The 26826-nt window shown below is 49.3% G+C and overlaps 1 protein-coding gene across 2 annotated transcripts; it reads left to right on the forward strand.

Moving 5' to 3' along the window:
• Positions 1 to 26645, forward strand: SZRD1 (SUZ RNA binding domain containing 1). Of its 2 annotated transcripts, none has more exons than XM_086715797.1 (4): positions 1 to 85; positions 19662 to 19711; positions 21485 to 21739; positions 23446 to 26645. In XM_086715797.1, the coding sequence occupies exons 1-4, from the start codon at positions 35 to 37 to the stop codon at positions 23546 to 23548; spliced, it is 459 nt and encodes a 152-aa protein (XP_086571923.1). In that variant the 5' UTR covers positions 1 to 34; the 3' UTR covers positions 23549 to 26645. The 2 variants fall into 2 exon arrangements, with proteins under 2 accessions (XP_086571923.1, XP_086571924.1); XM_086715798.1 differs by having other exon boundaries at positions 21488 to 21739.
• The last annotated feature ends 181 nt before the right edge of the window (positions 26646 to 26826 follow it).

Consider the following 26826-nt stretch of genomic DNA (forward strand, 5'->3'; position numbering starts at 1 on the left):
AGGGGGTGGGGGAGGAGGGAGAGCGGCGAGTAAGATGGAAGATGAGGAGGTCGCTGAGAGCTGGGAGGAGGCGGCAGACAGCGGGGTAAGGAGGAGCCGCCGCCGCGGGGCAGGGCCGGGCGGGACCTGGCGTGAGGGAAGCCTCCGGGGAGCGGGCCTGGGGATGGTTCTCCCCAAGGAAGGGCCCCACACGCCGGGCCGGGCGTGGAGGAGAGGCCCCCGGTCCTTGAGCGCCGTGAAGGCCTCTTAAAGGGGCCGCGTTCCATTTCTCCCTCCACTTTCGCCCGGTGCGCTTCCCTACATCCCCCCCGACGTGTGCGTCACCCGGGGCGCCCCACCCGCCATCCAGGGCCTCTTTGCGTGGCCCCCGCGCCCGCTCGCTCTTCCCGGGACTCTCTGGCCCTTCCTCTCCTGTCGCCGCCCACCCCCCCTCCCGAGTCACCATTTTAAAGTTCATGTGCTCTGATGAGAAGCGACACCCGATGGGGGGGGGGGGGGGGCTGCGCTAACCGGGGCGGCGTGCCCGGCTCCGGAGAAGAGCAGCGGAGGGCAGGAGGGGAAATTGAGTCGTCTCTGGTCCCCTCCACTCTATGCTAAAATCCCCCATTGCTTTGCGCCTTCCGCCACGGTGGGCGAGTCTGGGTTTTTTTTCTCTTTCAGTTTTACTCTGCGAGCCCGTTGCAGGCGGGTCTCCCGGGGACCCCGCCAGAACAACCGAAAGCCCGGTGGGCAGCCCCTCTCCCCGGGGACCCACCCAGCGATCTGAGCCCGGGGCGAAGGTCTTGGAGAGTACTTGCCCGGGTCCGGGGGGGGGGGGGGGGAGGGGGGAGGGGTGCGATTTGTAAAGTAGCCGCATTCCTGGGAGAGGAGGGGGGAAATGGACCCTTCGACTTTGCTTTTGGAGTTTTTGTTTGACTCTAGAAGCTGTAGGGAAATAGTTTATCCCAAGCTGAAACAGCCGGAGCCAATCCTGTTAGGTTTGTGATTAATTTGGGTCTTTTCAGAGTTTGTGGTTCAGTGGTGACCCTTGTGAAGATGCGGAGATAGCCTTTTGGCCTCCCGGCGTTCATGTCTGTTCAGTGTTGGCTCAAGTGACCTCCACCTTCAAGGTTTATGTGTTGGGAGTGGGGCGCGGAGAGCTGAGTGTACTAGGGTAGAACAGGAGTTTTGTTTTTACTTATTTATTTATTTTCCCCCAAGCGCCTTTGAGGGTGCTCATCAGAGCTGGAAGAGGCGGAGAAATTGACCCGGCTGCAGAGGATATCTCTGCGGGAATGTTGAAACTTGGCTTCACTCGTAGTCTTTTCCCGTGGTTCAGCATTTCTTTCATGGTGTTTCTGTTTTTCCGCTTAGCATAATTAAGAATTTGATGGATTAGTTCCTTCAGAAGGTATTTGATACAGTTCTTATGTGCTGACCATCTTTCTTGGATTTTGACTTGAGTAAGGAGAGCGATTGAAAGATTTTATAGAGAGCAACAGGTGTCTGCGTGTTTATTCAGCAAACATTTTTTGAGTGTCTCTATGTGCTGGACAGTGTGTGTAGCAGTGACTTTGTGCTATAGAATGCAAAATTTCCGGGTACAGGCATTTATTACCTACCACTAATATGAGTGCAGCATTCAGACATGCTTCACGTACACCCTTCTGCAAAAAAAAAAAAAAAAAAAAGAAAGAAAAAAGAAAAAAAAAGCCTGGCCTGTAATTTGAATGTGGCTCAAATGATAAGTTTCTTGAGCATCTTGACATTTCTTTGTTTTTTCTGACCTGTTTACAAGAGACATGAGTTTTTCATGTTAGGAAAATAAAAACAAAAATCAATGCAGAAATTCAGAAAATCAATTCAGAAATCTGTGGATTACTTGTGTTTTTCAGAACAGATAAGGATCAGCTAGCCCAGTCCCACATTTTACAGCTGAATGAACCCCAGGGATGTAGGATTTAACTTAGATCTTTCTGATGTTTGTCCACTACGCTTTTGACTATATGTTAGTAAAACCCTTTAGAAGTGCCCGGTACAGAGATGGAACCCAAACCTTGCCTTGTTGACATAGGAGCAAAATGCAGGTTCCTTCTGTATCTTTTATGTAACTGAACCACTGAAATAATCTGTAGTTATTGCCCTTTTATAACCAAGGAAACTGAAGTTTAGAGAATAACCTGTCTTGCGCAAGGTCGCACGGATTGGATAGTAAGTAGGGAGCTGGGTTTTGACACCAAAGCCTATCTGACTCCAAGGCAGAGTCCATTCTGTAGCATTTTGCTGTCTCCCTTGCTGGGACCTGTGGAAGACTTGGGAGTTGGGCATTACCTTTATTTTTTCATATGTTTGCTTTCGGCTTATATTTGAAGGCTTTCTTGAATTTGATTCCCTCTTTGAATTTCACAAACGGTTTTGTAAATGTGCACCTTTGAAGGAAGGGTGCCAGAGATGGGATGACGTGCTGTGTCCACGTCACTGGGAAACCAACTGATTGTACGTGTCTTTCAGATGTAGCCAGTTGCATATGTAAAAGTTATCCTTTCTAACATTCAAGTGATCCTTTCTAACAACTGAAACTTGGTAATGAGTGTTACGCACTCACCCTTCCAAAAAAACAATCTGGATGGTGAGAAGACTAGTAAATGGGGGTTGACAAATTTTTTAAGTGAACACACAATCTTTATATAATCTGGAGGTAGTTCTGATCCTTCAAAATAGAGGCTTTTGGGTGATCCCTGCCCTCGGCACCACGAAAAAATTTTGATGTCATACTGGAGGTTTTGTTTTGTTTTTTAATGTTTGTTTATTTTGAGAGAGACCGCACCTGCCTGTGTTGGGGGTGGAGGACAGGCAGAGAGAGAGAGAGAATCCCAGGCAGGCTCCTGCTATCATCACAGAGCCCACTGCAGGGCTCAATCTCATCGTGAGGTCATGACCTGAGCCAAAATCAAGAGTCAGATGCTTAACCACCCCTGGAATTTCTTATGTGTCAGTACATCTGAGATCGTTTTTTTCTTGCATATTTTCAAAATACTCAATATTGAGTCCTATTGTGTCATCCTGGGGGAAGACTCCAAATTGAGAAATACTTCAAATTTTCTGTAAATTGGCTGCCTTTTGCTGTTAGTTAATGTGGTGAACACTGACCTGATATAGAACTATTCCTTTCCTGTTTCCTCCCAAAGAGTCACATTGCCAATCAAAGGACAATTCAAGGAATATAACTTACATCCCACTAAGGAAATGCTTCTTTAAAAATATACTGCCTTTGGGAGAAATGAAAATGTAAATTGAGTTAATTTTGATTCAAACTCTAAATTCTGTCCTTTGTTTTAAGCACATTTCAAGGGACAAATAGAGCATTTTGTAATTGGAAGACATCTTTGTGCGCCAAAAAAAAAAAAAAAAAATCAGATCAACAGTTTGCTCAGTTTCTGACAGTTTGAAGCTTTATATATTCACATGTTTAGGGAAAAAAAAAACAAACAAAAAAAGGCATAACCTTGTCCATCTTGTTGGTAATGGGCTAACCTGATCCTAGGGGAAGACAGATGGTACATAAATGGAATTGGACTGGTAGCTATAATGCTTTGGCAGCCTCTCTGATTTCTTTGCATCTCAAAGTTGCCTTTTGTCCTTTGCCAAAGGCAAGTCATGTAACTAATTGGAAGAAAATGTATCTTAAGTTAAAGGACGACTAGTCCCTCTTCTGGACTAAGAATTCAAATTTATGTTTACTTTCTACCCTCACTGAACCTCTAAACATTACCCCATCAGCAATGCTGGTTGCCATATAAGTCTATAAGAAAGTGTCAGTAAACTCCAAATACCTACTGTGTATCAGGCACTGGGCACAGGCCAGTGGAGGAGTCAGATGGGTAAAGCAGCGCTTTTCTTTAGAAGAGGCATAGATGGGGTACGATAGCTGGGATCAGAGACAGTCTTGTAGAAAGAAGGTGATGTTTCAGACTACTTGAATTAAGCCGTAGAAAGTCTGGGAGGGGTGGGTAGAGTGTAGGGCCAATGTGGATGTGTATAGGCAGCAAGAGAAGAATGTGCCGCATTGGGAGAGCTACAAATACTTCCTTCTGGCTGTGGGGTAAGGGTTTGGCAGGGCTGAATGGAAAGAGACGAGGCCAGAGAGGTATGCAGGGGCCAGATGGGGAAGGGCCTCGTTGTATTTGGTTCTGGGGAGCTTGGACTTTGTCCTTACAGCACAAGAGAGCTTTGAAGGCTTAATTTTTTTTTTTAAAGCAGAGTAGTGGCATATTTGTTTATTTACTTATTTTGAGACAGAGCGTGCGTGTGAGCGCTCGCATGGGGGAGGGGTAAAGACAGAGGGGGGAGAGAGAATCCCAATCAGGCCCCATGCAGTCAGCACAGAGCCTAACATGGGGCTTGATCCCACGAACCAGAAGATCATGATTTGAGCCCAAGTCAACAGTCAGATGTTTAACCAGCTGAGCCATCCAGGCATCCCTGGCATAGATTTTAATTGAAGAGATAAGAACTTTGATTTACTTCTTGTGTGTGTGTGCGTGTGTGTGTGCACGCAAAAAGGTGATTTTATTAAAGCATGGGGACAGGACCCATGGGCAGAAAGAGCTGCCTCATTTACTTCGTATTCTTTGGAGAAGAGGCCATCCTCCTGGAGCATGGCTTGCACCTTACTTTGGGGTCCTTAGCGCTTCCTGTAACTGCTGTCATTATGGAATATTTACCATAGCTGTGGGTAGTGGGCAGATAACAGTTATTTCGGGGCTACCTGGTGCTGATTTCTTTGTCCTTAGAGTAAAGAAGGCATTTAGGATTTGTGGTATTAGAAAGTACAAATCCAGGTGTCCCATGCCTGTGAAGGAGCCATTTCTTTCTTTTTTTTTTTTAATTTTTTTTTTTAACGTTTATTTATTTTTGAGACAGAGACAGACAGAGCATGAACGGGGGAGGGTCAGAGAGAGAGGGAGACACAGAATCCGAAACAGGCTACCGGCTCTGAGCGGTCAGCACAGAGCCTGACGCGGGGCTCGAACTCACAGACTGCAAGATCATGACCTGAGCCAAAGTCGGCCGCCCAACCGACTGAGCCACCCAGGCGCCCCTGAAGGAGCCATTTCTAAGCTATTCCAGTTCTTTCTGGGAAGATTGGGTCTTAAGGATTGTGATATGCTCAGAGCAGCCTTCTATAAAGCATTTGGCTGGTTGAGACATGATCATGCTGAGCAGTCTGTCCTTGTGATTCTGGAAACAGGTCTGTTTCGTTATGGTTTCAAAGAAACCGTCATGCGCTTTTCACTAGTAACCCCTCCGCTCCTTTCATTGAGGCTGCTTGGGGGGCCTGTTCCCAGCATGCTCTAGGTGTTTGAGACAGCTGCCATGGTTGCTGTGGGCTAGAGATGCAGTCACAGGCCTACTTGCTTTAACTTCTACAACAGGAGAGAACTTAGTGTATCTCTGTAAAGCTTTTGGTAAATCCCTGCAAGAGAAAAGGCACTGTTGTCTAGATCTGATGACTCAGATGTATTCTTGGGGCTACATCTTTCTTTCCAGTTTCCACCCTTATACTGCAGTGGCTTCCCCACAGGTAATGTCCATTTCTGGCTGTATCAGGTAGAAGCCTTCACCAAGGAGTGGGGTGTTCTTTCCTGCACACTTGCCCCACAGGAATAGAAATTATTTTATGTCAGGACAGTTACTGACTTGGTTTCCTAGGAGAAGACTGAGTTTAGCTACTTGCGTTTGTGGCCAAAATACAGAATGAAGTGTGTGTGTGTGTGTGTGTGTGTGTGTGTGTGTGTGTGTGTGTGTGTGTGAAGTAGTAACCATAGAGATTTCTCTTGCTGAAGGGTTTTTAACTGGTAGCCTCTACCAAGCATCCTTCTCTGTAACGTTGAGCTCCATGCAGGATGTTTGATGGGAAGACAGGTGAAAACCCACCACCGCAGAAATTAGCAACAAATCCTGACCTCAGTCTTTATGTAGATAAAAAATCTTATCCCTGAGGTTAAAACATTTCAAGATGTCCCTCCCAGTAAGTCATCCCCTCCCTGCACCCAAAACTCTTTCTCTTATAAAATGAACACAGGAAATTACAGTCATTCCTTCCTAAAAGGAATAATATGTACGGTTGAAATTGCATTCTTCAGGGTTGTGATCCTTAGACTGTTCGAACTCGAGTCTGGAGAGGTCAAGGTTGTCCTCACTCTCCCTGGACCTTGAGAGCCAAATTCCCAGCCCTTATGCTCTGGCATTTGGCATATTCTTGGCCCAATACGAGCATTTGTGACCCTCCAGCTCTCAGTGCTGTTTTTGCCACCCAGTTGCACATCTCACTGGTGAGTGGGCTCTGCCCGTAAGCCCACACAGACTCCCCAATCCCGCTGGCCCCTTTTGGAAGGACTTCTTAGATAGCGTCTTAAGGGCTCACTACAGGCTTTGCGGAGCGCATTTTCACATTCATTGCCCCAGTCAGTCTCCGTGACCTGGTGATGCGTAGGTGTTCTTATTCCTAGTGTCCGGGAGAGGAAGTCACTTGGTCGGTCTCAGCTCAGCTACTGGCATCCTGAGCCCACACTCTTAGGGACCTTTTTGGACTGTTTGTTTACCTTTGCGTTTCAGCAGATAATTAACCAGTTAACTGCTTTAGGATGTTTGGTTGCTCGTTCCTTTGAAGTATTGTTATTTGTTTCACCTGGGATTGACCTTCTGCCTCTGTAGTCTGATGATGAGTTGATAAATTTCCTGTCTCTGAGAAACTTGAATTTGGTTCCCAAGAGCCAAAAGGACACAGTTGCTGTCAGTTGTTGTTTTAAATTTAAAACAAAACAAAACAAAACTTTTTTAACTTTAATTTTATTTTTAAAGATTTATTTATTTTTGAGAGAGTGCAAGCGGGTAAGGGGCAGAGAGAAGGGGTGGGACAGGAGATCCAAAGCAGGCTGTGTGTCGACAGGATCGAGCCCAATGCGGGGCTTGAACCCACAAGCCACGACATCATGACCTGAGCTGAAGTCAGACGTTCAGCCGACTGAGCCACCCAGGTGCCCCTAAAATTCTGAGTAGCCTCCACACCCAATGTGGGTCTCAAACTCCTGACCCCAAGATTAAGAGGCTCATGCTCCACTGACTGAGCCAGGCAGGCACCCCTGCTGTCGATGTAACACTAAAAACAGTGACTGCAAATGACATGCTCGTTGAAATCTTGATCATAATTGGGAAATAACATCTGGCCAAGTGAAAAGAGATAATATAAATATCTTTTGCTCAGATCTCTTGAGAAGATTTAACTACTCTGCTTGCTATCTTAAGGATCCCTGTATCTGTAGTTGCAGACTGGCGGCTCTTGGGTATTCAGCCTATGTACTTTCGCGGGGTGCACGCTTCGTTTATATATTGAATTTGAATGCTTTTCCCTGGGCCTTGGTTGTTCTCCTGTCCTCTGTAGTCCCCACTTTATGTATTGTGCGACCTGTTGTGATGCTTCCTGCTTACTTCATTGGCTCGACCTGGAGGCATTGTGTTTGCTGCCCCTGCTTAGTGCCATGATTCTAAGTAGCCTTTGATGACAGGGCCCTTGGGCCTTTGGATGAAACTTCCTGGTGGTGTAGGGAGGAGGTAAGAATGACTTTGTTCCATCCCCCAGTGTCCAAATGCATTGTATTTCCTCCTGGGAGAGGAGCCTTGCTGTCTTTATAAAAGGAGGAAAGAGCAGGTCACTTCTGCCAGTTAGTGACCCATTTCCTCCGTCCATGGCAGTAACAGAAGTCCGAAGGCTAGGCTGACTCTTGAGGTGCCAGGTCTGGTTTTGGGCAGATCACTGCCTACCTTTCTCTCAACTTCCTTTTCCTCTTTTGTCACCTAGGGCTAATAAAATCCCCCTTGCCTGGCAGTGAGGGTTAAATGGAGCACACAGGCGGATGTTGGAGTAGCGAGTAGGGTGGTCGTGAGCGTGAGGGCATTCCCCAGCCATTCCAGTAGAGTCTCTGCCTGGTTAGAGTGGCAGGTTCCTAAGACTGGCTGAGAGGTCTCTTTCTTGCTCCCCCTGAGAACTAATACACAGTTTTCTTTGAATTGTAAGGGAAAGGCAATAACAAGCGTAGAGAAAGGGGAGCCCCGTTAGATTCTACCCATTATTTTATTCCAGGGACAGGGCTCGCCACCCTACTCCCCCTCCTGCCCGTTCTGCGCTTTTAAGCTAAAGGGTTGTATGGATTCCCTCCCGCATGGAGACTCTTTGAAGAGGCACTGGAAGCAGAAGGAAACAGCGTCTCAAGATTGCAGTTCTCAGTTTCTGAGGCCCTCCATCCTGGGATACGTCTATATCACCAGACTCGTTCTGTACTGAAGAATTGTTTCCTTTAGGGGACTTCTTCGCAGACTTAAGGTCTGGACTTTGTTGTGGTCTGCCACTGCTGTAGCCCTTCCGTAGAACCCCTCAGCTTGCACTGGCCTGGCCTGGGGTGCAGAGCAGGCAGGGTGGTATTCCCTGTCTGCCTTTATCCTACCTTCGTAGTTCCTGTGGCCACCCGCTAGCCACTCCTGAACGTTTTTGCTTCCTCCTCTTGAGGTTTAGGATTTTTTGTCACTTACAAGTCGAGTGGCCTTAGGCAAGTCATTTAACCACTGAGCATGCAGCACGGCTGTTGTATGTCCCATGGATTATGGTGAGGGTGAGGTGGTGAAGGGAGGGCCAGAGACTTCCTTACACACACCTGCAGCAGGTGCTTGGAGTGTGCTGCCACCACCACTACTGCTGACAAATGCGTGTGACAGCCTCAGCTCTTGCTGGGAACACAGGTAGTGTTGCTGTGTTCAGACCCAGAGAGACCCAGTTCAGATTCTGGCGCCCCTCCGTACTGTTGTGGAACCGTGGTCAAAGTACATAACCTCTCAGAATTGGTTTCTAAATCATTTGTAAAATGCGGCCATCTTTCTCTCTCTTTTAATGTTTTTAAACAAATTTTTTTTAACATTTTACTTATTTTTGAGACAGAGAACAAGTGGGGGAGGGGCAGAGAGAGAGGGAGACACAGGATTTGAAGCAGGCTCCAGTCTCTGAGCTGTCAGCACAGAGCCTGACGTGGGGCTCGAACTCACCGTGAGATCATGACCTGAAGTCGGACACTTAACCGACTGAGCCACCCAGGCGCCCCTCTTTTAATGTTTACTTTTGAAAGAGGGGGTGCAAGCAAGGGAGGGGAAGAGAGAGGGGGACAGAGGATCCAAAGCAGGCTCCAAGCTGAGACCACAGAGCCTGATGCGGGGCTCGAACTCACTAACCGCAAGATCATGACCTGAGCTGAAACCAGACGCTTAACTGACTACTGAGCCACCCAGGCACCCCAAAATGGGACTATATCTCTAAAATCCCTGTTTCACAGGATGGTTCATAATTCATGTGTTGGGTGCTGTTTTAGGAGCTATGGACAACTGTAGTGAAAGAACTTTCTTCTCCTAAAACTTGCTTTCTAGTGGAGAAAAATGGACAATAAACAATAATGTTTTATATACACACCCAATGAAGAAAAATAAGAGAGATAAAGAATGTAGAAAGTGACTGGCAGAGGTGCCATTGTGTGTGGGGAGTGCAGGGGGAGGAAGGTCAGAGAAGGCCTCAGTAAAGATAGGCAGAGAGACCTGAAGGGAGTGAGAAAGCAAGTGTGCAGAAGAAGCTGGTGGAAATGCATTCCAGGTAGAGGGAACGGCAAGTGCAAAGGTCCTGAGGCTGGAGCATGCTTGTTTTATTTGAGGAACAGCGTGGCCCAGAGGTAGCAGGGAGCCGGATCCCGTAGAGGCTAGTAGGCTGTGGTGGGTATTACCTTGAAATAGGAAGCCATGTGAGGGTTTTGAGCAGAGGCTGACTTGGTTTTCAAAAGGATTATTCATTCTGGTTGTTACGTGTAAAGTAAACTGTAAGGGCAAGAGTGGGAACACAGACTGAAGATGCCATTTCAGCTGTCCTTTCGAGGGCTGTGGTAATTTGGACCAGGGAGGTCACAGTAGCAGAAGCGTTGAGGAAATTCGGGATCTGTTTTGCAGGTAGAACCGACTTGGGGGATGAAAGACATCAGAGCTGCCGGAAGGCTGGGATTTCTGAAGCGGGGTGAGGAGAGGGAGTGTGTGTGGGAGGAGCAGGGTTGGGTGAGTGAATGAAGTCAAGAGTTTGGTTTGGGGCCTGGGGAGTTTGGGTCCCTTGTGAAATCAGAGTGGGGGTGGTGAGTCGGCAGCCGCACACCCACTGATGTGTGGAAGGCCGTGGAACCAGATGACATCGCCAAATCAGCGAGCGGAGTCACAGAGGAGGGGAGGTGCAGACTCAGACTCTCCAACCTCGGGGCCCTGGAGAGGAAGAGGAGCCTGTCCTGTACAGGGGACGTTAACTGTGGGCATGAGAGGAGCTACCAGGGAGCTGGGAGGGGACCGGCAGGCTGGGATGGACAGTACTCTGAGGAGGGAGCAGCGAGCAGTGTTGGACACTGCTGAGAGGCTGAGTGAAGTGAAGGTGTGGAATTGACCGTTGAGGTCATTGGTGACTCCGGTGGCAAGTTTCAGCAGGACGGGGGGGGGGGGGGGGGTGTGTAGAGAGCAAGATGGATGAAGTTGTGAGTGTCACTTAGAGCAGGGCCTGGGCTGAACGTTGGGCACTGGGCGAGTGCTGGTTGCTGGCACACCAAAATGACAGGACCCGCCACAGTAGGATATGCACATCAGTAAACGGCATGCCCCTTGCCTCTTGGGTCCCTAAGGTGCTCAGTTGCTAGTTGCTGAATTTTTTTTTTAAACGTTTATTCATTTTTGAGAGACAGAGAGACAGAGCATGAGCAGGGAAGGGGCAGAGAGGGAGACACAGAATCCGAAGCAGGCTGCAGGCTCTGAGCTGTCAGCACAGAGCCCGACCCGGGACTCGAACTCACAAACTGCGAGATCCTGACCTGAGCCGAAGTCAGACGCTCAATGGACTGAGCCACCCAGGCGCCCCAGCTGGTTGCTGAAATATTAAATGTATAACAGATACATCTTATTCTAAGATTGTATCTCAAGCAGTGTTGTCTAAGTGAAGTACCATGTTAGCCATGCGTGTGATTTAAAACTTCCCCAGGCCACATTTAAAAAGTATAAGGAAACAGATGGAATGGACTTTAATATTTTTTTAAGTTTTATTTATTTAAGTAATCTCTATACACCCAGCATAGGTCTTGAACTCACAACCCTGAGATCAAGAGTCGCATGCTCTACCAACTAAGTCAGCCAGGCACTCTGGCTCAAATTCAGTAATTTGAATATTTAAATTAAAAAAATTTTAATGTTTATTTTATTTCTGAGAGAGAGAGAGAGAGAGACAGAGCACGAGCAGGGGAGGGGCAGAGAGAGAGGGAGACACAGAGCCCAACCTGGTGCTCGAACCCAGAAACTGCAAGTTCATGACCTGAAGTCGGATGCTCAACCAACTGAGCCACCCAGGCACCCCTGAATATTTTAAATGGAATGCAGCATACCCCAAATAGTATCACGGTCAGCACATAATCAGTATTGAAAATATGTTAATGAGCTGTTTTACACTTTTTTTTTTTTTTTGTCATAAGTCTGGGAAGTCTGCTGTGCATTCAGCATTTACAGCACATCTCAGTTGAGACTGACCACGTGTGAAGTGCTCACCAGCCACGTGTGGCAGTGGCCACTGGACCGGGTGGCGTGGCTGGAAAATGTGCCCAAAGGATTTCCTCTTCCTGGGCAGGTGCAGAGAGCTCCTGAAAGCCTTGAGAACTTGGGAAGGAAAGTGGGAAGTGGCTTCCCTTCCAAGCAAGTGAGAATTGTTTTGTCTCTGCAGCATATCCTCCCCAACCCCCAAGCCCTTCATGGTTTTCTGGAGCCCCTGGTTTCTTCAAATTTGTACCTTGCTGGTCCTGGAAAGTGTAGCTGGCTTTCTGCAGCAGCTTTGCAAGTTGCATGGATACCAGCTAATAAAGACCTTTGCTGAATGCAGCTCAAGTAATATCCAATGGATTTCAGTTGAAGTTATCTCTTATTTGGGGTCCCTTTTTTCCCCCATTTTCCTTTCCCTCTATTCATGTTTTCATCCTCCTTCTCCCCAGTGTTTCTATGCCTCTCTCTTTTTCTTGAAAGTCTGTCCTTTAGGTCTCTGCCATTTTCTCTGACTCCTAACAGGTTCCCCACCTCCCCATTTCTCTCTCCACAGTGCTGTCCGTACTGCTACCACAGCGACTGTGGTTCCTTACCAGTCTTCTCCCTCGTGGCTGGGCTCTCCTCTTCAGCAGAGGGTGCCTTATCTCTGGGCATCCAGCATCTGGCACGTCTCCTACCTTACAGTCAATTTGCCACAAAATGCTTGCCTCCAACTTTTTTCTCTTTCTTTTTCTTTTCTTTTTCTTTTTTTTGTCACAGTGAAGCAAAAGGACAATGGCTTTTGAGATACATTAACAAAGTGTAGACTTCCTTAGGGAGGGAATTTTAAAACTATCCTGTGCCCCCACAGTGACCCATTTAATGTGGAATGTTTTCCTTGCTGTGGGAGTAGCAGAGAAGGGAGGAGTGTTCTGTGTTCCTTCAAACAGACTAACCTGTCTGTATTAAAAAGGGGCAACTGATGAAGTCATGGCCCGGGTGTCTTGTCTCTCAACTTCTGAACTCTGCCTTTTTCAAGATTTTACTTTTTTTCTCAAGATTTTACTTTTAAGTAATCTCTGCACCCAACTTGAGGCTCAAACCCACAACCCCAAGATAAGAGTCACATGCCCCACTGGCTGAGCCAACCAGCAAAAAGCTTTTTTTTTTTTGACTTAATCAATCATGTTTGCCCAGGAGTTGAGTTAGTGTTTTGAACCTGACTGTGTTCCTGAATGAAACATCGCTGTAGAATCAAACCTGGAGTGGTAAGACATTGGGGGCTTCTCTCCCTGGGTTAGCCAGGGTCAGTAGATGAAGCACTGTCCACTGCCACAGCACTGACGTAGAGAAACAAGGCAGGGGCTGAAACAGAGAGTTAACAGAGTTGGTGTGAAGGTGGTTTGGAAAAGTGTGTGGATCGCACACCTGGACTTGAAATGGCCAGCGGTGTGCTCCAAAAGTACACCCCGTTTTATCTGATAGTGTTAAACCAGATTTTGGTGTCTCTAACTGTGAATTCTTGTGCTTCCCTCCTAAGTGAAATTGAGGCTCTCCCAGGAATAGGCAGAGTCCCATCGAGATGCGTGATCTGGGAGACACAGGTGCCTTGCTGGGGACACAGAAGGCCCTGTAGCCAGGGGAGTGGGTGCTGAGGTCCTGCCCAAGACTTCCGGAGACCAGGCCCAGCCTGGCACTGTCGTCCGTGCTGGGAGTTCAGGGCCACACATGTTGGAACGAGGCCTGCCTTCTTCCCAGCATCTTCTCTGCGTTTTGCTGAAACGGTGTCATTATGTTCGTCAGGATCTGTCAGGCTCCAGTTCTGAGAGAAACCCTGTACCCAGGGCTCAGTCTCTTCTTAGATTTCCCCCAGTGTCTGTGGACGTGTGCTCCCCAACGTGGGATAGCGGGACACGACCAGACAAGCCTGTGGGACACAGTGGTTCACAGAGAGCCTGAGGAGAAAATCAGAAAATGTCATCTTCTGAAATGGAAACTGACAAAGAGAAGCAAATCATCTGAGAAAAGTCACTTAAATAGTAACTTTGGGTGATAAAAAGAGGTTATTTCCTAACTCAGGGCCAGGAACCTCCATTTAATACAAGGTTTCTTGAATTCTTAGAAGTTGTGTTCGTCGCACTGGTGAGCAAGGATTCTGGTTATCAGAGGAGGGGGTGCGGTAGAGGAGCAGGATAATCAGCGTCTTTGGCACTGAGTTGGGGGGAGGCTGGGAGTGGACAGCAGCAGGTCAGGCACCAGAAAGGGCGGGGCACAGTGTAGCAGAGGATTTGGGTTTGTTTGCTGTCTATTGTGAGTTTGGCTAGTTTGTTTTCATTTATTTTGGGGAGAGTGTGCGCTCAAGCGGGGGAGGGGTAGAGAGGTGCAAAGGATCCATAGCGGGCTCTGCACTGAAAGCAGTGAGCCTGATGTGGAGTTCAGACCCAAAAACCATGAGATCATGGCCTGACCCAAGTTGGATACTTAGCTGACTGAGCCACCCAGGTGCCCGGAGAGAGAGAGAATCTTAAGCACAGAGCCCGTTGTGGAGCTGGCTCTCATGACCCTGGGATCATGACCTGAGCAAAAATCAACAGACATTCAACCCACTGAGCCACCCAAGCACCCCAAGTTTGGCTAGTTTGAATCAGTCCCCCAGGGCTTCATCCGTCACCCCTAGGTAAACTGATAAAGTCTGTTTCTTGAATATTCAGGTCTGAGAGTATGGCTGTGATGATGATGAACTTGAACTTGCTGTAATTTGCCCCAAGGCCCAGAGTAGCCTGTTTATTTCTCTCCTTTGCCTTTCTTCCACTTCGCTCCCCTTCTCACCTTTCTTTTTTTTCCTTTCTCATTCCCCTCTTAGTGCCACAGCAGTGAATCTGTCATTGTAACCTGCCTCCCCTTGCACATTCATCCCTATCCTGGTGTCTCCTTTGTTCCTTTTGAAAGAGGTGGCTGCGTAACAGATTAGGCTGAGGTGTCCCTTCTCTGCTCTTCCCTTCATATGCCTCTGTTCCCCAGCTTTCTGGGGGTGAGGGGGCTCACAAGTGTAAGCGTTCCAAGGTTAAGGGCATCAGCAGCCATTGAGGCTGTGCTTTTTCCCTCAGGTGAGTCGAATTTGCAGGTGTTGTGTCTGATTCATTCACCTGTGGCCGTGGCCTCTCCTTTGCCTCCCACAAAGGACCAGTGCTGTCCACAACTACCTTGCTCCCCACTGTGGTTCTTCACGACCTCCTGCCTCCACTCCTTTCCTTCTGGTTTTGCTTGTTCTCTCGGACCAAGAAGGGTTTACCTCATTTTTGTAGAGATGTAGCCCCACAGGGCAAGTGATACCTGTGTTTAGTAATAGCAAACCATTTTTGTTTTTTGTTTGTCTTTTTACATTTATTTATTTTGAGAGAGGGAGAGAGAATCCCAAGCAAGTTTCATGCTGCCGGCACAGAGTCCGACGCAGGGCTCAATCCCACAAACCGTGAGATCGTGACCTCATGGTCATGAGCCGAGATCAAGAGTCAGGCACTTAACCGACTGAGCCATCCAGGTGCCCCTGCAACAGCAGACCTTTTGCTTAGGATTTTGACCCAAAGAGGAGACCCCTTACCACCCCCCGCCCCACCATCAGAACACAGCACATTGTCTTCTGGAGTCTACTCAGTGCTACTTGGCAAAAAATAGCCAGGAAAAGTCATGGGAAATCAAGCTTTTCTTAGCACCTTACCTCTGATATGCTTATGCTCTAACACTTGCCTTGTGTCCTGGTGACCCCTCATGGCTCCGAGAAGTCATAGAGTGATGAGCTTATGTATGGGTTTCTTTCACTACCTGTAGAGGTTGAGCCTCTAACACAGAAGCCTTGACTTTGGGCCAGAGTTCTGTTCATCCTCATGAAAAGAGAAGGTGCCCTTAGGCGATAAGGTTTCTTGTTGGGTCCACATCCAGATGCTTCCTCACACAGCATCCTGGGGCCTTTGAATTCCACCGGGCTGTTGCATCTTTGGAGAAGACAAGCATTCTCCTTGCAGCGCACCCGGTAGGAAAGTTTTGGCTTGGTGCAGCTCTTCAGAGCACGAGACTGAGAGCAGATCCCTTGCAAGGCCTTGTCCAAAAAGAGAATGGACTGACTCATGATACCTGGATAGACTCCAGAGGGAGTTGCAGTGCCCTCTCCGTTTGCAGGCAGGGCACTCCCTCTTAGCGGGGCCAGCTCTGGGCACACTGGTGTCCAGCTGGCCATCTGGACATAGTCAGGATCAGCTTTCTACCGAAGCTGTTGGGATTTATATTCCATTCTCTAATCCGATGGAAGAATTCGTCCTCAGCTCTGATAAGCCATCCTGCCTGATGTGATGGAGCTTGAAGGGAGTGTTAGTTATTGGAGCGCCGGAGAGCAGTGTGGAATTCAGGGGAGATGAGGAAGAGAAGACCAGCATCCAATGGCTTTACCATCTCCAGGGATTCAAGTGCTTGTGGGGTTGTAGCAGCATCAGGCAGGGCCCCAAAAGGCCATAGAGGGCTGCCTCTATGATTTACTACTTTGTGACATTGAGTATGTTAACTTAACCTCCCTGAGCCACATCACCTTCATCTGACAGAACAGGATAAAAGCTCTTTTGTCCATCAAACCAGGGATGTGTGACCGGAAATGAGTGTTTGGGGGAAGCGTCTTGACAATCCTAAAGTATTATATTGACATAGGTCATTATTTCTAAATTTTTTTTAATGTTTTTATTTATTTTTGAGACAGAGACAGAGCACGAGCAGGGGAGGGGCAGAGAGAGAGGGAGACACAGACTCCGAAGCAGGCTCCAGGCTCCGAGCTGTCCGCACAGAGCCCCAGGCGGGGCTCAAACTCACAAATAGTGAGATCGTGATCTGAGCCGAAGTCGGATGCCCAACCGATTGAGCCAACCAGGCGCCCCAGACGTAGGTCATTATTTCTAAAGCCAGTAGCTTATATTATATGCCAGGGATGTTGGTTACATTCTAATTTGGGGACAGAGGCCCATTTACTCATACATGGTCCATACATAATGCCCTCTTGAAGGGTTTTTCTCTACCCAGGCTCCATTTGCTGGGCATGGGCAGATTCTGTCTTCCCGGAGGCCGTACGGAAAAAAAGGAAGCAGTTTGTTTTCCTGAGAGTCTCCTGGATGGGACCTCTCAGATTCAACTAAAGTAATGTGTATTCATTTTACCACAGTTAAAAAAAAAAAAAAAAAAAAAAAAGACTCCTGTGTTAGGCTCCTTTGCCTATATGACTTACTTGGCTCTCATCATAATATGAAAGTGAGAGTTCATGTAATAAAGTTTAAAAATGTAGAGCTTTCCCATGAAAATCTTGAGTTTGGTCTTGCTCTGGCCCTGTAAGCCAAGGCTCTGCTGCCTGGACTGTGGAGGCATTTGGTTCTGACCTTGTCTGAAGGCCTCTAAATCCCACAGATGTTAAACCTTGCATTTATGATGGAGACACTTGAGTAGGAAGTGTTATTTTCAGATTGGAGCAAAATGATAACACTGTGGAGTTTTAAAACTGTGAGTTACTTGAAGAAGGCCTTGAAAAGTCCTTAAATGGTAATAGACATCAGACTAATGTGAGACATAGTATCTACTCAGGTTATAACACTGGTATTCATTAAAAAAAAAAGAATTAGAACAATTAATTCTGACACAGACTATGCTGTGGGCGTGGATTCTCTTTGCGTGTCTGTTAGTTCACAGGAAACATCCAGGCCGTTCTCCCAGTCTCCGCATCCCTTTTCCATTCAGTCATTAGAGTTGTTGAGTGCCAGCCTGGGTTCTAAGCTTGAGTGAGTTTTCCATCTAGTGGCTTCCTAGCCCCTCCAGGGAGTTGAGGGGATCCTCAGAATGCAGTCCGTTGTGCTTGCCTTAATACACTTGGGGTATGTCATAAAAACAAAAACATATAAACACAGCTCAGCACCTATCAGAATGAACGTCAGTGTCAAACTGGATTGAAACCTGGCTTTGTATGGTTAGTCCAGCTTCACAGAAAGATGAGAAGGAAAATAGGGAAACGTTCCAGGGAATACTAACCAAAAGAAAACTTGGCATGGCTTTATTAATGTTAAATAATGGATTTTTTAAAAATGTATCTTTTATTTTTATTTTTAATTTTACTTTTAATTTTTTTTTTCAACGTTTATTTATTTTTGTGACAGAGAGAGACAGAGCATGAACGGTGGAGGGGCAGAGAGAGAGGGAGACACAGAATCGGAAACAGGCTCCAGGCTCTGAGCCATCAGCCCAGAGCCTGACATGGGGCTCGAACTCCCGGACCGCGAGATCGTGACCTGGCTGAAGTCGGACGCTCAACCGACTGCGCCACCCAGGCGCCCCATAATTTTTTAAAATTTACATCCAAATTAGTTAGCATATAGTGCAACTATGATTTCAGGAGTAGATTGATTCCTTAGTGCCCCTTACCCATTTAGCCCATCCCCCCTCCCGTAACCCTCAGTTTGTTCTCCTTGTTTATGAGTTTAAATAATAGATTTTAAAGCAAAGAAGATCATTTCATAATAACAAATGGGACAAGTTACTAGAAGATAATCTTTGATTTTTTTTCCGGAGTCGATACATGTAGCAAATCAGCAAGAATTTAGAAGTTCTGAACATTATAGTTAACTAGCTTGAACCGTACCCATCAACTGTAGAATATAGCCCTTTTCAGGACATGGGGAACATTCCTGAAAACTGGCTACGCACTGGGCCCTGGGGTGGATCTCAGTGCATTTCAGAGACTTGACTGGCAGTTCAGGCAGTGATTCTTAACATTTTGCAAGTTAACAACAGCTTTGACAATCCTGCATACCCTATAAGTCAAGATTCTCCACCTCAGCACTACTGACATTTGGGGCTAGGCAGGTTTTTGCTGTGGGAGCTGTTCTGTGCATCGTACCATTTTAGCAGCATGGCATCCTGGACTCTACCCACTGCCAGTAGTGCGTCCCCTCTAGTATTGGTGGTGGGGGGGATGCGTCTCCAGACATTGCTAAATTGTCTTGTGGTGGGCAGAACCACTCCTGGTTGAGAACCACTCTGATAATAAGTCTTTTTTTCAGAGAGAGAACCTAATTGTTTCATACGGTTTTTTCCTTCTTCAGTAGCTGAATGGTGCTGTCCTCACTGAGGACAGCTGAGTGGGATGTTTGTAGAAAAAGCAGTGGGACAGCCAAGGGGCCTGAAGGTTTGGTGCTTGCTCTGTGCACAGCTCCCCTGTCCAGTGTACAGACCCTTGTGCGTGAGGGCGTGGAGGCATCAGAGTTCCTGGCCCTGAGGGCTCACTGCTGTCCAGTGTCCCAGATGTGAGACTTCTGTTTTGTTCTGGGCCTTTGGCTAGGTGCTAGTCACAGAGTTCAAGTCCATACGGGGGGGTGGGGGGTGGGGGAGGAAGGCTATACATTTGTGATACATGTGATTATGAAGGAATGTAGAAGAGGGAGAGCTTATGTCTGAGAAGCAGGTGATTAACTGTACGGGACCAGAGAAGACTTTACCAAGGAGAGGCAGACATCAGGCTGGGTGTCGCAGGAGAAATGGAAGTTGGCAAAGGGAAGGTGGATCAGCGTGCGGGGTTCTGGGGGCTAGTAACAGCTCAGTTTCACAGTGATGTAAAACAGGAACAGAAGATAAAGGAAGGTGTGGGTGAGGCGTGCTTAGGAACTTGGACTTGATCTGACAAGCGGTCTAGGGGGTTTTAATGGGGAAACAACCAGATTTGTGTTTACAGAGTTGATTTGAGTGGCTCTGTGAAGGACAGATTGGAGGCTAGGAGACTAGTTGGAAGCTATACAAAGAACCCAGCTGCATGATGAGGTCTAGAAGTATCACCGTGGCCATGGGGATGGAGGGAGATGAACCCTCAGGGAGTCAGTTCCCGAGCCCCAGAGTCTAGTAAAGGGAGGTCTGCATCCGTTACCTCAAAGGAAACAGTAATGTCCCTGGTCAGAGGACACCATCCTTAGCTCTGAAAATAAAGACATAAGTTTTTATCTAAGAGAGATTTTTTTCCACTTTTTATATACATTTTTTTCCTCTAGGAAATAGACAGACGGTTGGAAAAAAAACTGAAGATCACACAAAAGGAGAGGTAAGGCTGCTGTCTGGTCTGAGGGCTCATGCTCTGCCGTGTGAGAGCTGGGCAGTCAGTGGTATTGTCCAGGTGGCCATTAGGTTTAGCAGGGCAGGCTCCCGGGCAGGCTTCTGAGCATGTCCCTCAAGGACATGGTGGTTTGAGGCTTTGAGAGTAAGGCTGGAGTGTCGCATCTGCCTTCTGGCTTCGTGTGTACCCTGTGTGAGGTGGTCTGGTAGAAAGTGGGGAGGTGGTGAGTCAGAAAACTTAGGTTTTAGGCCTGGCTGTGTTCCAGTTGCTCTGAGGTTTGGGACAAGTTGTTTTGCCCTCTGGACACCAGTTTCTTTCTCTGTGACATAACGAGATTGGGCAGATGATTTCTCTGGGCCCTCTGTGACGTGGTGGCTAAGGGCATTGTGGGGGTATTCTGGAAGAAAAGATGCTCAGAAATTCTCGAAGACTTTTTAAGGATACCCCACCCCCCCACCCCCACCCCCACCCCCACCCCCCGACAGGGGAGAAGGTGGGTTTCAGAGCAGGTGAAATTGACCTCAGCAGTCTGACTTTGGGCTTAGGTAACCTGTTGGCTTCCCACAGGGACTAGCGACAGGGAGGAGGAGGAGAGGACCTCTCTGGACTTATCATTCCCCAGGGGACGCCGGGGTGCCCTGCCTGCCTGCTAGTTTCCTGGCTTCCTGCCTCTTTGATCAGATTGCTGGCTCCTTGTCTGTCTGCTCGTCTCAGCAGCTGCACTGAAGTCTGGTTACAGTCCCCTTGCCACACTGTTCCTGTCCCCCCCGGGACTTCCCCTGGCGGCAGCTGAGTTCACCAGCCCCTTCCCCTCCTGACAACCGTGGCTCTGAAAACAGGCCCCCTGCAGGCTGTTTGGTTCTGAAGAGAAGCTAGTTGGCTGCTCTGGGGAGGGTCTTTGTGGCTACTGAGAGGTGGTCACTCCTGCCCGGATCCCTTTTTTCTCTTGTGGCTTTCGTTTCTTTCCCTCTCCTGTGTTGTTTTCCACCTCTCCTTGTGGACTCGTTGCCTGATGTGCACACCCAACAGCCTTGGACAGTGCTTCTCCTCTGAGCAATGTCAAGCACTGTCTCTGGGATCGTCCTTCACCCCAGCCCCGCCGCGTCCAGGATACCAGAGAGCCCGGGTGAGGGAGGTATCTCTGCTCAGAACCTCTTCTGGAGAGATGACCCAGTTGTCTGGTGTAGCTGGTCTCTGGGAGGCACAGGTCACTTACCAGAAGGCTGAGGCAGTTTGGTAAATCCTATCCTGATGCCAGGCAGGGACGGTGGAGTGGGCTCCTTTGTAGTGTTTGACTGGTGTGGGCACATGTGGAAGGCTGTGGCTGGAGCGAACACTTTGCTGACCCCTAAGCTAAGGGCTCCTGCTACGCCAGCCTGTTACACTCTGCTCTGTGTGTAGGGAAGTCGGGATTTTAACTGACATCATTGGATTCTGGGCACGAAATGTTTTGCCACAGGGGCAAACAGTGGTTGGTGCGACTGTGAACCCGGGTGTAGAAGTCCCAGAATGAGATGGTGCTCCCGCCCCATTTGCCTGGGGTGAGGTCTGAGGAGCAGGCCTGAGGACGACGTGAGCTTGTGGCAAGGTTGCTCTTTTGAGACGCCCAGGAGTGAGAGTTCTGCTGTCTGGTCTGAGGCCAGAGAACAACGGGTAGAATTAGGAGGAGGGAGGGGAAGGTGATGGGGGTGGTTGAGGGACGTGGATGGGGCCTCCGAAGTCAGGGGTAGGACTTGTGAAGCTCTGTTTGCTCTTTGTCAGCAGGAAATCCAAATCTCCTCCCAAAGTGCCCATTGTGATTCAGGACGATAGCCTTCCCACGGGGCCCCCTCCACAGATCCGCATCCTCAAGAGGCCCACCAGCAACGGTGTGGTCAGCAGCCCCAACTCCACCAGCAGGCCAGCCCTTCCTGTCAAGTCCCTAGCACAGCGGGAGGCAGAGTACGCCGAGGCCCGGAAGCGGATCCTGGGCAGTGCCAGCCCCGAGGAGGAACAGGAAAAACCCATCCTCGACAGGTGAGTGTAGCTGGCAGGGCTGACCATCGACCACTCTGCCCGACCACCTTACAGGGGAGAAGGGGGGGCGGCCTGGCTGCACGTGGAGGAATGAGAAGCAGGCAGAATCGGGGCTGGAACCAGGGCGGCTCCAGCTGCCGGCCCTGGCCTGGTGGGCAAGTTCAGTGTCTGCTGCGTTGGCTCAGGACCGCAAGCTTTGAGGCTGTGGTTTGCTGGCGGGCTGCCTCTGCAGGCACCGGGGGGCGGTGTGGCATGGAGGTTAAAGGCATGGACTTTGGGTCAGAATCTGCCATTTCCTTCCACTTAGGGCTGCCTGACCTCTCTGTCCCCTCATAGCCTAACGTATGGGGGGAATGGGATGACACAGTACCTGCCCCGTCAACTCGTTGTACAAGTAAATGAGCATGGCATTCTGAGAACCTCACCTCGCACAGTGGATGGCGCCCCGTGAAGTGCTTAGATGTTATCTTCTGGGTCTCAGAATAGCTCTTTGTAATGTTTTATGGATTTTCTGAATCCTTTTTCGTCCCTGGCACTTTTTTCTTTGCAGTCCTAGAGGTTGCATTATGTAAACGTGTCACCTCTTGCTAAAGCTAAAGCAGTGTTTGTTAAAATAGCCTCTTTCTTGGGGCGCCTGGGTGGCTCAGTCGGTTGGGCGTCCAACTTCGGCTCACGTCACGATCTCGCGGTCCGTGAGTTCGAGCCCCGCGTGGGGCTCTGTGCTGAGAGCTCGGAGCCCGAACCTGTTTCGGATTCCGTGTCTCCCTCTCTCTCTGACCCTCCCCCGTTCATGCTCTGTCTCTCTCTGTCTCGAAAATAAATAAACGTTAAAAAAAATTTTTTTTTAAATAGCCTCTTTCCGACTTTGGGAGGCCTCCTTGGGCTAGCTGTTCTGGGGCTTGCACCTTCTTCCCATCCCTCCATTAGTTTGATAGACTTTTCTTCTCTAAGCCTTCACTTGGCAGAGTAGAAAAAGTCTGTTCCCTTTTAGTCTTCTGTGTCAATAGGAGTCAACCATTAACCTCATAATTTGGAGAGAAGCAAGAGGGCAGCAGTGGCTGATGCTGGATCCCTCTGCTGAGCTCTTGCTTTGGGGGCTTCACCTTTGCTTGATACTCTGACAAGTCTGTGCCACACGATTCTGTGGGGGCTGAGCTGCCTGAGGTCACTGCCTCTGGACAAGATGGGCCCTTGAGCGCTCCCCTTGCCCTCTAGATTCGGGGAAGAAGCGCTGTTAGCACTCAAGGTGAATGTAGACCACCTGCCCCACCTACCCACGGGGGCTTCCCAGCTTGGAACAAAGCCCCCTGAGTCCACATGTCAGAGACGCGAGGTCAGGGAGCCAGAGTTGGCTGATAGCCACTTTGGCCTCTGCCCCAGCTGCAGTTTTAAGATTTGGTTTTAAGATTTGGGGACGTCTTTGGGGCGCCTGGGTGGCTCAGTCGGTTAAGCGTCCGACTTCAGCTCAAGTCATGATCTCGCGGTTCGTGGGTTTGAGCCCCGCGTCGGGCTCTGTGCTGACTGCTCAGAGCCTGGGGTCTGCTTCGGGTTCTGTGTCTCCCTCTCTCTCTGCCCCTCCCCATTCATGCTCTGTCTCAATAATAAATAAACGTTAAAAAAGTTAAAAAAAAAAAAAAAAGAAAAAAAGATTTGGGGACCTCTTTGATGTCCTTTTTCAGGCCTCCCTCTGATCTTCTTCCCTCCAGGCCAACCAGGATCTCCCAACCCGAGGACAGCAGGCAGCCCAATAATGTGATCAGACAGCCTTTGGGTCCAGATGGGTCACAAGGCTTCAAACAACGCAGATAAATGCGTGCAGGAAAGGATGCTGCCGCTGCCGCCGTCACCGCCTCTTGGGTCGTCCGCCACGGGTCGCACTGCCGTGGCAGACAGCTGGACTTGAGCAGAGGGAACGACCTGACTTACTTGCACTGTGATCCCCTTTGCTCCGCCCACTGTGACCTTGAACCCCATGCACTGTGACCTCCCTCCTTCCCCCCCCCTTCCCACTGTGATTGGCACGTCTATAAGGGCTGTCCCAAGTCAATGGAAAGGGAAAGGGTGGGGGTTAGGGGAGGGTTGGGGGGACCCGCAAAGGACTCAGTAGAGAGTCAGACAGTGCCACTTGGCCACTTGGGGTAAAGCCAGTGCCAGCAATAACAGTTTATCATGCTCATTAATTTTGGGATTTCAAAACACAGATGAGAACTCCCGCCACCCACCCCCAAGTGCATGTCTTTCATCACTTAAAAGCAAGTTCCATTTGAAAATATCCTTTCTTTTTTTTTTTTTTCTCCTTCCTATTTTTTGTTTGTTTATACAAATCTCTGATTTGCAAGAAAAAGTGCATGGGAGGGGTTTTAGCAGTTTAATGAATTTTTAATTGAGAAAGGGTAGTTTGGTAGTCTACTTAAAAATGTTTCTGGGAAATTCACTAGAAACATTAACCAATAGGTTTTTGGTGAGCTTAGCTTCTGTATTCCTACTGCCGCCCAGAAAAGGGGCAGGGCTCTGCAGCCCCCAGGACAGATGAGCACCCCATGCCTATACCTCCCTCCCCCAGCTGAGTCCCAGGGGCATCTTGGCCCTATCTGAGACTGGGCTAGCTCTACAGGCTCAGAGAGCCTGGGGGAGGGTGCTAACCCCACCTCTAGTATTCTGGGAGTTAGGGAAAGTGAACAGACTTCCCCTTCCCATACCCCTCAGGGCGGTTTCCTGCCAGCCAGGCTTGCTCCTTCTAGAAGGGAGCAGGGACTGAGATGCACTCCGAGCTCAGAAGTAAGGGGTGTGAGACTTGCTCAGTGTTTGGCTGTTAGCACAAGGAGAGCCAGGAGAGAGTGGCTCCAGGACTTTGCGCCTCCTGCCTAGTGTGCTCGGAAGGTGGAGAGATCTTCCCACTCCGGAGGGTCTGTGAGCACCGTCTCTGCGGATGGCACCAGCTCAGTAACCGTTCCTGGTACATTTCCTTTGTGAAATCACTACCTTGGGAGCAGACCATTCTGAATACATTTGGGAAAAGGCAAGCTGTGCATTGCAAAGATTGGTGATGACAGACTGGTTTCCCATAAACCCAGGCGACCCTTCACGCATTTTTCCGGAGCGGGGGCTTGGAATGAAGTCAGTTTCCCCCCTCTGTCCCTGGAGCCTAGAGATTTGCTTTGGCCCTTTAAGGTGGAAGAGGCTAAGAGGGCACTGCCCGGAGCAGCTGTGTGTGTGTACAATCTGGGTCCTCTCAGGCTTTCTGGTCTCTTCCGTTGCACTGCGCCTTATCCCTCAGCCAGCCGGATGGCCTCCCCGCTCAGTGGATGAGTTTTGGAGTGGGCGGTATGACGTTTTGTGATTAGGGCAGCTTGTGGTGGCCAAGGTGGCAAAAGCACGGTTTTGCAGGCTCACTCCGCCTTTGGTTCACCTGGCTCTCAGCCCTGCCCTGTGGGAATGTAGGCCGGGCCCAGCAAGCCCGCTGCACCTCCTGCTTAGGAAGGGCCGGCTGCCAGTCGAAGCAGCAGCTAGTCCATAGCACAGCCTTATAACCGTGAGAAGCCAGGAAATTGTCCGCGAGCAGAGCTGGAACAGAACTTCAGTCATGGAGAACCCACAGGGCGTTGGGTTGTGCCCACAGGCCGTTCTGAGGAGGGATTCCCTCCGGGAGTGGGCAAGGGAGAAAGTTGGCTGCTGTCTTTGTAGTTCCCCTGCCCTGACCGAGTTTCCTCATTCTAGATGTATAGTGTCCGTCCCTCATGTAATAGTGGTTTCTGGCCCAAGATGGGACCGTCCTTTCAGTTGGAGACGGGCACAGAGGTAGGCCAGGTGGCACGGCCAGGAGTGCCGATGCGCAGCCGTCGGGACCACCTGTTCTTGCCCACCCCTCCCCTAGTGGGAGCCAATGGGAAGGCTGACTGATGGGCGTCTGTGGATTGACGATGGAGTAGGGACAGGTGTTCCCACCTCCCTCTGGCCAAAGATGCGGCTCTGCCCGCTGTGTGCCTGCCACCAGCCACCAGCGGTCGTACCCTTGGCTTCCCAGATGGAGAGGTGGCAGGCAAGATTTTAAAAAGAACGAAAAAAGTGAAAATGAACTGTATTGTGTTGGGGGGAGGCGGGAGGGGAGATGGGAGAATGGTTTGGATTTTGTGTGTGGGTTGTTTCTGTTTTTTTTGTTTTGTTTTTTTGTTTTTGTTTTTTTGGTAGTTGTCTGTAACTTTCCTTAAGTGCTTTTTTTTTTTTTTAATTTTTTTTTTTTTTTTTTTTTTAAAGTAAGCTGCAGGCTTTGGCTTGGAAAACCCCAGGGGGATGGGGGGCAGAAACCTGAGGCTGCTGCCCCTTTATCTGCCTTCATGGTACTGTCCCCTTCCCCCAGCTCCTCCCTGACCCCGTGAGCCAGGCCTCAGACCTCCAGCTAACCGCTTCCCATGAGCCACTATTCTGATGTCAGCCTATAACCAAAGGAGCTGGGGGTCCGGGCCTGGTGACCAACCCTTCTCAGCCCACTCAATCAGGGTGCTCCCCACCTGCAGGCAGGAGGCAACACCCTATCTGCTACCATCAGCCCCTTCCAGAGCCCACTGCCCCGCCCTGCCCTGTCCAGCCCAGCCATACCCTGCTCTGCCCCATGTGGGGATGCTCTGCTCAGGGATGGGCCGGCAGGGCTGCCCCAGCCTCCCTGGTAAGCAGAGACTCTGGAAACCTCTGGGGTCCTGTTTTCTGGCTGTGTGATCCCAGGGGTGCACATGGGCCCCTTGGGTGTCTGAACAGAAGGGCATGGGAGGAAGGGCCGCACCCCTGCAGTCCTGCTCTGCTGGTCTAGCGGGCAGCTGCCTACCCCACCCCACCCCGCACCGCGGGCTCCTGAGTCGGCAGATTAAGCATTTTATAAATTGTATTTTAAATACATGTTTTAAACTTGTCAGAGCCTTGTCCTCATTTCAGTCCCTGGCCTCCTAACCTCTTGCTGTGCCTGCCTGTTTAACTGCTGGGGGAGCTGCCCCTGCTCAGTCCCAGGGAGGAGCTCACTCTTGGTTAGAGAAAGAAGTAGGCCTGGGGTGGCATGTGGGTTGGGGGGCAAAGACCCACACACCCTTAGGTTTCAA

This window comes from Puma concolor, chromosome C1 (assembly GCF_028749965.1).
Source record: "Puma concolor isolate L17-30 chromosome C1, mPumCon1.1.hap2, whole genome shotgun sequence".
Lineage (NCBI taxonomy): Eukaryota > Metazoa > Chordata > Mammalia > Carnivora > Felidae > Puma > Puma concolor.

Bases quoted from the DNA above. Each gene is read 5' to 3' on its own strand.
- SZRD1 (XM_086715797.1), top strand. From the start codon at position 35: ATGGAAGATGAGGAGGTCGCTGAGAGCTGGGAGGAGGCGGCAGACAGC. The intron at 19,712-21,484 runs GTAAGGCTGCTG...GCTCTTTGTCAG, and splicing joins AAGATCACACAAAAGGAGAG to CAGGAAATCCAAATCTCCTC. The intron at 21,740-23,445 runs GTGAGTGTAGCT...TCTTCCCTCCAG, and splicing joins GAAAAACCCATCCTCGACAG to GCCAACCAGGATCTCCCAAC.